This window comes from Lytechinus variegatus, chromosome 5 (genome assembly GCF_018143015.1).
Source record: "Lytechinus variegatus isolate NC3 chromosome 5, Lvar_3.0, whole genome shotgun sequence".
In the NCBI taxonomy this organism is placed as follows: domain Eukaryota; kingdom Metazoa; phylum Echinodermata; class Echinoidea; order Temnopleuroida; family Toxopneustidae; genus Lytechinus; species Lytechinus variegatus.
In genome coordinates, this window is record NC_054744.1 from 19736396 (window position 1) to 19750015 (window position 13620).

The window sequence follows — 13620 nt, forward strand, 5'->3', positions numbered from 1 at the left end:
ACATAAGATCATTACATTTCAAATTCAAATAGTGTTCTGTCACATTTAATAGTAATGCAAATATCTTTCAAGGGGTACTCCAGGCTAAGAATACATATGATTTGAAAATATAAAGAAAAATTAGACAAACAAAACAATGAAAATTTCAACAAAATCGGACAAGGAACAACAAATTACTTCCGACTTTTTAAAGATTTTCATTATTTGGTGAAGCAGTTCTACGCATGTCTTCATGAATATTCAATGAGCAAACTAATGATGTCTTATCTCCACTTGTTCTTTTGGATTTTTTTTTACATGTACATGTAATTATTTTCGTACAAATTTTGTCCTTTAAAAAAAAAAAAATTGACAACTGATTTAATGCATTAGATACTCACCATTTGCTGCAACTTATTTTACTACAGGAGGCACATCCTATACACATGTATGAAACTCTGAAATAACTATTATTTCATGTAGTAACATAAGAAAGATAAAAATAGAGAAGAATATTCATGATAAGATACATTTAAATTATTTCCAGAAAATATTGCTAAACTTTAAAATTCAATAACTTCCTTTTTTTGTTATCAGATTTTTGTTGAACTTTTCATCATTTTGCTTGGTGAAGTTTACTCTATTTATTTTATAGATATATTTTCAGCCTGGAGTACCCCTTTAATGCCATCATTCTGCGGTCAGGTTCATATGCAGGGCCAACTGGATTATATCTAGATTTTAGTGATTATATTGGTACCTACATATAACTTTGGCAGAGAAAATAAAAGAGTTCAATCCTTCTGTATGTCAACCCTCCGAGGTAACAAATGCCTGGAATTCTCCTGAAGCACTTGGTAAGGTCCATACTTGACCTTTGTGTATAAAAGTAAATACATGATTTGCTGACCCTGCAGCTAAGCTAAACATGAATATTACTGTGTTATTCTTCAGAACCTTGAAGAAGAACTCAAAGAAGAAGATGATAGACAGTACTTCGTGAAATAACCATTTGGTACAATCATCACTTTGTCTATGACCATTTTTTTTCTCATAACCAGTTGGTCTAATATTCATTCTTATTTTCATTCATTTTGCCCAATTAACAATCAGACCAAATGGTATATGGACTAAATGGATATTGGACCAACTGGTTATTAGACGAAATGGTGAGTGGATGAAAAGGCAATTAGAACATGTGGATTGTGGATATTGGAAGAACTGATGGTAGAAGAGTTGGCAATTGGATGAATTGGCATTGGACCAAATGAGAATAAACCCTTTCATGTTTATCCTCTTGCATCGATAACGTACAATAAAACAAACAATACCTTTCGCTAGCTATATGGACTTTATACCTGCATTCCCATTGTTGATAAAATTGTGACTTTTGTACATGGATTTTTTTTCACTTGGATTTACAGAGCACCCTGAAGGCTACCTACATGTACAGTGTACCTGAAATTCTACTTATAGGTGTTATCTCAAAGTCAAAATTCCTGCTTTCAACACTACCCAATTTACATGTGCACATTGAACTTCTATCACCTTTAGAAAACCCCTAAGTTATATTCTCACAAGATCATTGTCACTATTTCCATAAAGAGACAAGGGAATAAGAAGGCAAAAGCGATTTTGTGTCTCACCCACTTATGAACATAACCAGAAATATCGTTAATTGCGAGGGCACGCAAGAGAATTATATTGAAACTTCATTGTGAAATGACTGGGATGGAATAACACTTGTCACAAGAGCCTTGCACATAAACTTTAATGTTGACCTGAAAATGACCTTTGACCTTACCATGTGACCTCCGACTGCAGCATAACATGCAGGTCGCCCAAGTACATCTACCATCCAAGTTTGGTTGAAATGCGACTTACGGTTGCGGAGTTAGGTGTCATAAGAGTCTTGCATGAAAACTATAACGTTGACCTGAAAATGATCTTTGACCTTATCATGTGACCTCCAACTGCAGCATAACATGCAGGACTGCAGGTCCATCTACCATCCAAGTTTGGTTGAAAGGTTGAGGAGTTATGTGTCATTAGGTTTGTGACGGACGGCATTTGGATCCCCAAGTCTCACCTTCACCTCTGGTTGGGCGAGACAAAAATGGGTGGGAAAGATATACATCACAAGCACATAAATGCAGGAAAGACATGAAAGTTCTCATGTGATATTGAATATTACTTCAATTTCAAGGTTAGACCCTGAAGATTAAGAAGTTTGATCATTCTGTTGAGCTCTTATACAGGTTGGAATAACTTTACTACAGATACACAAATCTTGTGTCGAGCCCAGCATACTGTGAGATGTGTTCATATTGCCAATCGATATTTGGTATCCCATACAGTTAACACTCCAATTATAGAACTTATTAAACCAAGGAGACCTTGTAATCCTGATGATATATTGATATGACCGAGATAGGATAATGGCAGGAACAAGTCTGCTAAGTTCTTGAGAGTGTCCAAAATGAGTCCTAGGTGATACCGGAATAGTGTCATCAAAACCTGCTTTAGTGAGGTCCTATGCATCGTGTGGTTTCTGTGGCCATTGGTCTCGTGACTGGGAATTGCCCCTGAGGCAGAGCCATTGGAATACTGCTTCACGGCTTTCTCAGAGTCCAAAGACACCTTTGTTGTATCAGTCTGAAGGAGAGTACCAAGGACACCAAGTATGGCATATAGGTCTGTGCTTAGGCTGAGCAGCAGAGTGGCCAACCAGAATCGACTTGATAGATGACCGTAGTACGTACTATTGACTTTGACTAGACCTATCCGATGCATCCACAAGAGGTGGTCAATTAGTAGATAGGAGGCCTTGTTGATATTGGCTAAGGTGATAGTGAACTGGAGAAAGGGGTCTGACCGATGGATGGATTTCTGTGCTGCCCGTAGAAACTCAACACTTTTTCCAATTCTGAGTACTGCATAAAATCAGAAACAAGAATAATCCAATTAAATTTTGACATTTCATAGTGCACTAATAATCGAAAAATGTCACAAGAAAGCAGACTGTCATCTGTCAAATTAGCCCCAAATACTAAATAATTTACCCAAATATCTCTTTGACTATTAATAAATCATACGAGAACAGAAACTAATTGCACAGAGAATTTAAGAAGTTTCTTTTAACTGCAACTGCAAATTAAGACTCTTAATTGTGACAACATCATGAGATAAATTGTCTTGGTTTCTTTGAGTGGCCATCTTGGATTCTGGCTGGAATAAGTAGTAATAAAAGTAATTATTATCTACACAGATTGATTTTAATGGCGATGCATTAAAAATGTGTATTTTTGGTCTACATCAATTGCCTTTTCAATACCGGGGTGGGGGGGTACTCGAATTATATTTTGATGGGGTGTCGCTCACAAAACTCTGAAATGGGGTCTAAGGAACTGACTATTAAAAAGGGTAAAATATGGGGTCTTGGGAACTACATATTTGATGGGCAGTCTGAAAAATGGTCTACGGAACGGGATCGTTGTATGGTGCACACATGCCATGCATGTATGTGGGGGCTAGCCGTGTATGCATGGAGCTGCTAGCGGCTTCTTTTGGAGGGAGTTGAGAAACCGTACATGCCGCTCTCGCATGCGGCGCTGCTCACCGTGGATATTTTGGCAGGGCTGGGAACTGAAATGTTTTGTATCGGAGGGGGGGGGGGGGGGGGCCTTTGAGAGTGGGGCGGGGTGGCTTCTGAACGGAGCTTTGTCATCCATAGTATCTAGAGAACTGAAAATTAGGTCTGAGAAAGGGGGCCATCAATGCGGCATGTCCCCGTACCACCAATGTATGTGAGTGGCCCCCCCCTCCCCGGTTAATTACCAGACCGTATCCCTAAAATGACCAAGCTCCGACGAATATTACGTAGGCTCCTATACAAAACTTCCTTGTTTCTACATGAACAGGATTTACAAATAATAATACTTCAGTACTAAAAATATGGACAATTTTAATATTCAAGGTACATGTATGACCAGGATGCTTACATTTCCTACTGGTGCTCAGATGGGAGTCTAAACCCTTCAGCTTCTTCACCAATTCTGGATCACGTTTGCTTTCCTGTACACACCACCACACAAATCTGCTTCCATACTGACAAGTCCTAAAGGGGTGAGAAAAAGAGGTTTAAGTTTAACAAGCTATTGGTATTTTGAATGACTGGAGAAAAGAGGCTTGAAGGGACATGGTAATGGTTAATGGTAAATTGCCAATTGGTCTACTGCCAACTCATCCACTCGCAACATGGTCTACCTTCATTTAGTCTAATGCCATTCTGTCCATCAAGATTTTGTCTAACAACTATTTGGTCCAATCATCAATTCGTCTAATCATCAGTTCGTCTTTGATCATTTTGTCTCATAACCAGTTGGTCTAATATTCATTTTATTTTCATTCATTTTACCCTAATTAACACTTAGTCGAATTAGACCAAATGGTATATGGTCAAAATGGCTATTGGACCAACTGGTTATTAGACGAAATGGTGGGTGGACGAATTGGCAATTAGACCATGCGGATAGTGGACGAGCTGATGATAGACCAAATGAAAATAAACCCACTTAATCCCCCAAAAGGTCCATGATTAAAAAGAAAATAAAGAAAAGGAAAGAAAAAAAGGAGTATTAAAAAAGAATGTATATACTTTAAAAGTTTGACATTACCTCCAAGGCCATGCTATGGTACATGTTGGACAATATGCATACAACAAGCTATCAAAGCAGGCATTGTGAATGACTGAATTATCAGATCTTGAAACCATTTCATAAATTGATTGGCTGATGAATGATCACAGATTTGTCACGAAAATTTACATAATTTGTTAGTTCAAATTCTTTATGAAACAGATACCAGGGTCCCGTAACACAAAGGTTAGTGATTGATTGCTAATTTCAATTCAAAGAACAATTCTGATTGGTTCGTAGTCAATCTACTTAGCAAAATGCGCATGCAACGAGGATCTTGATTGGTCATTTCATTTAGCAGCGATTAATCGCTAACCTTTGTGTTACAGCGCCCAGATCAGATTTAGAAGTTCAAGGCAATTGTGGCGATCATGGCCATTTTTGATGGCACAGAAATTGTGACAAATCAAGAGAATGACCAATCGTTCCCATCACATAGGATATTGACTGCATTATATCAGGCTTCCAGTCACAGAGAAAATGATTATGCTGATGAGGATATAATAGAATATTAACAGATATCAGAGTACAAATAAAGTAAACAAATTTCTGGTATTATCACACTTAAAATGGAAACAAGAAGATATATCATAAATAGATTTTTTAGCACTATCTGCATTCATGAACCTTGACCAGAATCAAGTGTTTTGCAAATACAATTAGGGAACAAGATTATCTACAGTGATCACTTAAATTACAGCTCAGCTAAGTTCATTAGAGTGCTCGTAGACTTTCAATCAAGCATACACATGATAAAGCAATGAGAATGTACAAGTATTGTTCCTGCTTCTTCATGGAGGGAATGTGATTTGGTTAATCATTTTGCCCCATGATTATTATATAATTTACTTGATATGGACTCTTGTGAAGCACTGCTTAAATAATTATGATAATGGTGTATTAAAGTGCACACAACAAGAGTCCACATAATAATCATGGGGCAAAATGATCAACCAAGCCATTTTCCTTTCAAAGATGCAGGAACAATACTCTTTTTCCATCTTATACATTCTCATTGCTTTTTGTGTATGCTTGATTGAAAGTCTACATGGGTAAAGTACATTTACACTAGGGGGAAATGAAGACCAAGGCATTGCAGCCAAAATTATTTGAAGAAGTACGATAATTTTATTTACGGTACTCATCAAAATGGTTTACCTGTATAGTTTGTCTCTTCCACCTGTTTTGCCAAGAAAACTGATGATATTGGCTGCTAATGATGCCTCCATATCTGTCTCGGAGTGATAATAAAAACCTGCAAAGAACAATATCTTCCTTTAATACATACACTGGATGGTTAATTCAAAATGGAATGTGCATGAAATGAGTTTCATGTTGGGCTAATATTGCATGAATCGTATTGAGCGCAATATTGGCTGCAATGTTTCACCTATAAACAAGTGGAATTTTGCTGGTATACCACCCCTACATCCCACCTCTTTTTTTTTGTTGTAAATTTTCTATCAAACATCATTCACATATAGTTCATGTATATGGCGAACACGAATTGCGCACTTAATTTGCGTTTGCCATTTTGGATTCGACAGTGAATTAATACGTGTGGGGTACTGCAAACCGGCATTAAAGGAGAATAAAACCATTGGAATAAGATAGCTTGTGTGGCAACAGAAAAATCAAAGAAACATATCAACGAAAGTTTGAGAAAAATCGGACAAATAATGAGAAAGTTATGAGCATATTTGAATATTGCAATCACTAATGCTATGGAGATAGCAAATTGGCAATGCGACAAAGATGTGTGATGTCACTTGTGAACAACTCTCCCCATTACTTTAGTATAATTTTAATTGAATTACCTCTTTTATCACATCTATCCATAGATCATGTGTTCTTTCTACATGAGGGCATGTAATACATATTTTTTAAGAATACATCATGGATAAAGAGTTTGTAATTTTGTATCATCATAAGAAAAAGCAAAGAGACGTTTTGAGGGTATTTTATAGTCCACCAAAGGGAAAGTTGTTCATCAGTGACATCACACATCCTTGTCGCATTGCCAATAGGAGGATCTCCATAGCATTAGTGATTGCAATATTCAAATGCTCATAACTTTCTCATTATTTGTCTGATTTTTCTCAAACTTTCTTTATTCTCATTCTTTGATTTTTCTGTTTCTACACAAGCCTATTTGTTCCAAAGGTTTCATTCCCCTTTAAAGATAAATTCCAGTTGAGGTAACGATCTCAAAATGACTTTTTACAGAATCCACTATAATAACCACCCAAGTGTCTGTTTGTATGAATAGAAAATATGTGCCAAAGCATTCTGGAAGAAATTTTGTAATTGCTGAGAAATAAACAAAATAAGCGCGGATTTAGGCACTTCCGTCAGGTTTTTATTCCAGCAATAATACACTGTCCCATGTGTGTCTATCTGTGTTGGCGATCTTCAGTATGATCATTTTTTAAGCGTAGATTTTATGATTTCACAAAGTTCAGTTTATGTAACTGTACCAGATCTAGATCCAGGATAATATAGTAATTACTTAACCTTGGTTTTACAAACTTTCTCATGAAACCAGTGTTTTTCTGCAACTACTTTCATTTAGCTTTAAATCACCGATTTTGAGACGTTTACAAGGAAAGGGCTAGGAGTGAGTGTGTCTGATAACTAGGAAGTTTAGTCACTGTAGAGTGAGCTGAATGTATGTTTTGGTCATGATATGCCTTTGTTACCAGAAATTAAAGTCACTGGTTTTTAAGAGCGAGTATTTGCCCCCCGAGGGTTCGGATAGTTCGCCCGAGGTACACGAGGTGCAACCTGATGAGTCTTTGTACAATTTCCTATCATACGCAGACGACTTGAATTGAGACCGGGGGGGGGGGGGGGGGGGGGGGGGGTATTCCTCCAAAATGGTAGGTGTGTGCCGCAGACGAGACAAAATCCGGGGGCCTTGGAGCGGCCTTATGGTAAAAGAGGGTTCTTGGAACAGGCTACAAAACAAACGTTTGTGGAAACGGGGGTCCTTGTAATGGGTCGCTTGCGTGTGCATCCCTATAAAACAGGCATAAGTGTATGCAGCTAGCCCAGCGGCACGGGCACCGGGTATGTTCGCGCAGAGGCGATGGTCAGGCAACGCTCAGCGGCCGCTTTTCACCAAAATTGCAGCTCATTGTGGCGTATCAATGCGACAAGAACGGCGTAACAAAAAATATGCGAAGCTTTGGAGCGGATTTCCTCTTTTCTCTCAATAGAAGAAAATGCTTATTGCTGAGACAGCTGGCAGCCGTCTGTTTCGAGGAGTTTTTTAAACATTTAAAAAAAAATTTCTTCTCGTACACAGACGGCTCGCTATCGTGCAGCCACCATTAGGGGACTTGCAATGCAAAATCCCCCCGTCGGGGATCTTCAATTTTTGTCTCTAATGAATAAAAATTTTGAAGATTAACGCAACCAAAATGCAAATTAATATTTCCTCTTGGCATTAATTGACAAAAATCAGAGAAAAATCAAGTTAAAAGGAACAAAAACAGTGTCTTACCTCGGCTGTCTCAAATTCACTTCCCCGTTTTATCCGATCTTAAGTATATAAACATAGGCAGTGTATACAGCCACACGCGTGTGTCTGTACCATCCAGCCACACGCGTGTGGTTATATCCAGAACACCTATCTGTGGATACCGCCACACGCCGCCAGTACGGTAATAACAGTAAAACACGTATGTAGGTCTGACCGTCTATATCACAATCAAAATAACCTCATTTCTTCATTAAATTCTTACATTCTAAACCCCTTTGATATCCTTAGATCGTTTCAATTTCATTCTCACCGTCTTCTCTCCTTGCTTTTCTTGTCTTGTTACAAACGGTCGTCTGTTTAACAGCAAATTCTCTTTTTCTACTTGTGTCGATTCTGGCTTCCTTCGCGGTGGCAGACCCATACAGCGTTAGCGCAGCGCAGTACCGTAGTAGACATACACAGTTTGGGTTTACGTTTGGTACGAATTATGTACCAAGCGTTAAGCATGCACGAATCCCGAGTTTCGTACGTACGCACGTACGCGCACATAGCCTAGAGTCAGTAGAGAATCGACACAAGTAGAAAAAGTGTGGAAATTTGCTATTTAACAGGCGGCCTTTTGTAACAAGACAAGAAAAGCAAGGAGAGAAGACGGTGAGAATGAAATTGAAACGATCTAAGGATATCAAAGGGGTTTAGAATGTAAGAATTTAATGAAGAAATGAGGTTATTTTGATCGTGATATAGACGGTCAGACCTACATACGTGTTTTACTGTTATTACTGGCGGCGTGTGGCGGTATCCACAGATAGGTGTTCTGGATATAACCACACGCGTGTGGCTGGATGGTAAAGACACACGCGTGTGTAGCCAGGGGCGTTGTGGGGAGTGAAAGTTATATACTGTACGTAGATCACTCCCCACTAACGCCAGGAATCACGTACATGCCTTTGCGTATCGGACAGGATTACCCATGGTGAACCTAGACCTAAATCACCAATTTTAGTTATAGTTTTTCGCCCAAAGTTATGTACATGGGCAAGTTTTATGTTTACCCCCATTTGATTGTATTTTTTAAAGTTTTCATTAAATAAATAGTCGTAAAATTGAAAGAAATTAAGAGCAATAGCGTTCACTTACCCCCGTCTGTTGACGAAGCCATTTTGATTTCTTTTGTTATGATACCTAGATACACACGCGTGCAGAGCTGCAACTTAGATTTTAAAAATACTTGCATTTGTCAATAAAAATCACGATTTGTAAAATATTTGTTTCGGTTGAAAAATATCATGAAATAATTTATATGATATTTATCGATAAAAAAAAATATTTTGCGATTCCTGATATCTATCGGCAGATGCAAATATTTTTTTAATTCAAGTTGGCAGTCAAACCGCCAACTTGAATTAAAAAAATTATTTCATGATATTTTTCAACCGAAACAAATATTTTACAAATCGTGATTTTTATTGACAAATGCAAGTATTTTTAAAATCTAAGTTGCAGCTCTGCACGCGTGTGTATCTAGGTATCATAACAAAAGAAATCAAATTGGCTTCGTCAACAGACGGGGGTAAGTGAACGCTATCGCTCTTAATTTCTTTCAATTTTACGACTATTTATTTAATGAAAACTTAAAAAAATACAATCAAATGGGGGTAAACATAAAACTTGCCCATGTACATAACTTTGGGCGAAAAACTATAACTAAAATTGCCGATTTAGGTCTAGGTTCACCATGGGTAATCCTGTCCGATACGCAAAGGCATGTACGGTGATTCCTGGCGTTAGTGGGGAGTGATCTACGTACAGTATATAACTTTCACTCCCCACAACGCCCCTGGCTACGCATGTGGCTGTATACACTGCCATAAACATATGGCCATTGAGTCCCCTGTACAGATCGCGCTAGAACTTCGGTCTCTGTATTTGGTCAGAGAAGCCAACGGATTTCAGCTGAACAACCAACATAACAGAGACCGAACGTTTTGGGCCTATGCCCACCCATGGGTTCATATCGTCTCGCGAGTGAAGGATTATCAGTCATACGCACGCGACACACCACTACACTTCGAAAATACAGTGGGCTTTTGCCCACATAAAATATTATGTTTAAATAAACATTCCACATCCTGCTATGACACTTACCGAATCATTTAGATCCTTCCGTGACTTCTCCTTGAAGTTTCTTTCTAAAAATATGTATATTTTCTTGATCTTTAGTGAAGATTTTACGGAGATAGAAATCAGTCAGCGTTGATATCAATTTTCTCCTGAAGAGGGCGCGCGATTTATATTCATATCAAAGACACGACAAGGGAAAGAATAGGCACCTACACTTTTTTACACGCATATCGACGCAAGGCATTACGCAAAGTCCGTGAAGTGTCCAATCTTTTCATTGTATAGACTTTGGTACACCGTATACGTATTATTGACGTTCGTCAAAGCTTGTACTGCTGGTTTCTTTCCAGGCACGTATATTATTTTCATTTTTTTTTTATCAGTCATCTTTTTAAATTAATGCAAATGAGTGTTATCATCACCAATAATAATCATTAATTATGTTTTTTGAAGGCATTTCATTAATTGGTGCCCATAATTAGTAAATTAATCATGAGGATTGCGCATTCAAAGAATTTAGATACAGTTATAAAATTACCGAGGAGCTGAATCAAGGTTGTGAAATTATTAGCGCCACCAACGGGCTTCCTTGTATTTCCGTGGAAGAGACAAGCGAAGTCACTTTCGAGGCCGAGGTAAGCAAAATGTGCTTTTTTTTATCGGATTATTATTTTATTATTATTTTATATTCAACAAACTCTTGCTACTTACCGGCAAGAGCCCCGGTGCGTAGCGAGAAGGAGCTTCGGCAAATATTACTTCAGCAATGAAGCGATGTTTGCCGACTACTTCGAAATCCAGGGTCAAACACGGTCTATTGTACGAGGTTAGTACATACTAACCTCGTACAATGTGTGAGTGGGCCTATGCTATGCTTCGCCTTCGGAGCGGCTTTCTTAGTTCTTTTTCTTAAAAATATGATAAAAATGCTATGCCCTGGAACGGAAATTTGAGTGTAAAAATGGGGGTCCCCTCCATGGCATGGCACATACCCACTACTAGATCTATCCATTTAATATATAGGGGCCTACTGAGTGCCCCCCCTTCCCGCAAAGCCAAAGCGGGCCGGCCCGGAGCTCTCTGGATTAGGTTATAAATAATATCATAATCTTCTTCACTGAATGAGTGCCTTGGCTTTGGCCTGCTAGCTAAGTGCACTAATAACATCCTAGGTATAATATTTGGCGTGTGTGAAAAGATAAAATTTGGTACAATTATTATCAGCTGCGTGTGCGATTCGTCGAACATGTAAACGAATACTATGGAAATCACGATTCCGTGATTATGTATCCATATTGCACTTAAATGAAATCGCCGGCATCATTATGCATGTGTACCGGTAACGTACCGGTACCGGTATTTGGTTGTGCGACTGCGAGGACGAGGTTCGATTTAACAAGAAGAGGTACCGGGACTTAACTCGCAAACTGGGGAACTTATTACAATTTAAATCCAGATTAGAAATACAATACACTCGGCGGTGAACTGTACTTACCAACAAACCAAATTTTAATGTTTTAAACCAGCACTACACAACAAGACCCCGGCTAAAAAACTGTCCGCGGGCGAACATGTGACCTGTCGAAAGACAAACTAAACTCCTCCTCGCCTCTCCCGATATCTCTGCGCATCATACGACCGCGCCCCTGGATTGCCTCCTGAGCTAATGGTAATGCATGAACAAGAAAAGGCAGGGGCGGAGGAGGGAGGAAGGGGGTCGATTATATATTTAAAACAAGAAAAGAAAAGGGGGATTCGATTAGGGGGTCAGGGTCTCACATAGGTGTCGATCGGGGGGAAGGGGGGGGGGGAGTGGCCTGACATGTTATCACCCCAACGGTTCACGAGTAATCATCATCATTATTATCATTATCGTCATCATCATCATCATCCACATCATCAACAATATAATAACAATATATGATAATCATGGTGATGGGGATTCGATGGGGAAGGGGCGGGTCAGGGTCAGGGTCGTACATGGGTGTCGATCGGGGGGGGGGGGGCAGGGGCCTGACGTGTTATCACCCCCAATATTTTAAGATCGAACATCATATTTAAATATGATGAATCATATGACGAGTATCGTCATCATCATCATTACGCTATTTGCTACACCGGAGAGAGAGGGGGGGGGGGGGGGCGTGGGATGGAATTTTCCCTGTAGATCCTTTGTCCCCTTCCTGCTTAAAAAATAATATAAAATAAATCGTGCTGCCGCCACTCGAAACGTTAAGCGGTTAGGATAAACTTTATACATTGTTACTGAATATTTTCATCGTGTGACTGCATGGGCAAATAAAATACAACGTAATATCAGCTAGATATGAGTGTATAATTATTACTTTTTTTTGGGGGGGGGGGCTCAATTTACTTGTTTGGTGGAAAATCATATATTTCACCAGCATCTCCTAGAGATCGGATATGCTAATTAAAAGCTGATTTTTTTAGGGGGGGGGGTAGTCCTGTTACATTAATCTTACAAACACGATTATGTATCCTATTAAGTCTACATTAATTTTGCGAGCGCAAAATCAAAATTATTGGATATTTAATGTATAAAGACCTGAAAATCAATTAAACCTCCACTATTGAGCATTTTTCAAACATGATCAAGATGACAAAATAATTCAACAATCAATACGAGCGCGAAGCGCGAGCTGACATTTTCAATATACTGACCCAAATAGTGACCTTTTTTTTATTTGCATCTATTTAGACGAGTAAAACATACAGGTAAAATATGTAAAGGGAAAAAAATAGTTGGAAAACCCCGTACAATATCATGACTATTTGCAGTGAGGTTTATATCTCACGAATTAAATAATGCGAGTGCGAGCTTAAATTTTGTTATTCCGACCTTCGATTTCTATAAAGTTACTAAGTATTTTTTCTAGACCCGAACAGAATGCGCTAATCTGATGCGAGCGCGAAGTTCGGGCTAAAGATTCTGATTGAAGCACGTTTTTAATAAAGAACATATATAGGGGGCCTACGGTATGTATTTCAAGAAACATTCGTTGTTAGTGCGAACTTGAAGCGCGAGCTAAAATTTTCGATATACTGACCCGAAATGTAACAAGTTGACCACTGTTTGGCGAGATGATTTTTGTTTGTGCGATTTAAACCATAAATCGAGGCACCTCTTGTAATCATAAAAATGAAGTGTATTAAACAACTTTAGCTAATACAAAGCGATGAAAATATAGATATGGATGGGCCTTTTGACCTGAAAAGGGGACATTGCAATGATTGCATGCCCAAATTCATGACTAATTATATTACGTATCGAGTTGAAAATGTTTTGATATTCAGTACTATTTTGTAATCTTAATG

At 38.6% G+C, this 13620-nt stretch overlaps 1 protein-coding gene across 1 annotated transcript; it reads right to left on the reverse strand.

Annotated features, from left to right (window-relative positions):
• Positions 1–1971: 1971 nt before the first annotated feature.
• Positions 1972–11884, reverse strand: LOC121414805 (peroxisomal membrane protein 11B-like). Its single transcript, XM_041607860.1, has 4 exons — positions 11780–11884; positions 5835–5931; positions 3981–4096; positions 1972–2912 (listed from the first exon to the last, which is right to left on the reverse strand). Exons 2-4 carry the CDS (start codon positions 5903–5905, stop codon positions 2302–2304), a joined length of 798 nt encoding a protein of 265 aa, XP_041463794.1. The 5' UTR covers positions 5906–5931; positions 11780–11884; the 3' UTR covers positions 1972–2301.
• Positions 11885–13620: the final 1736 nt, after the last annotated feature.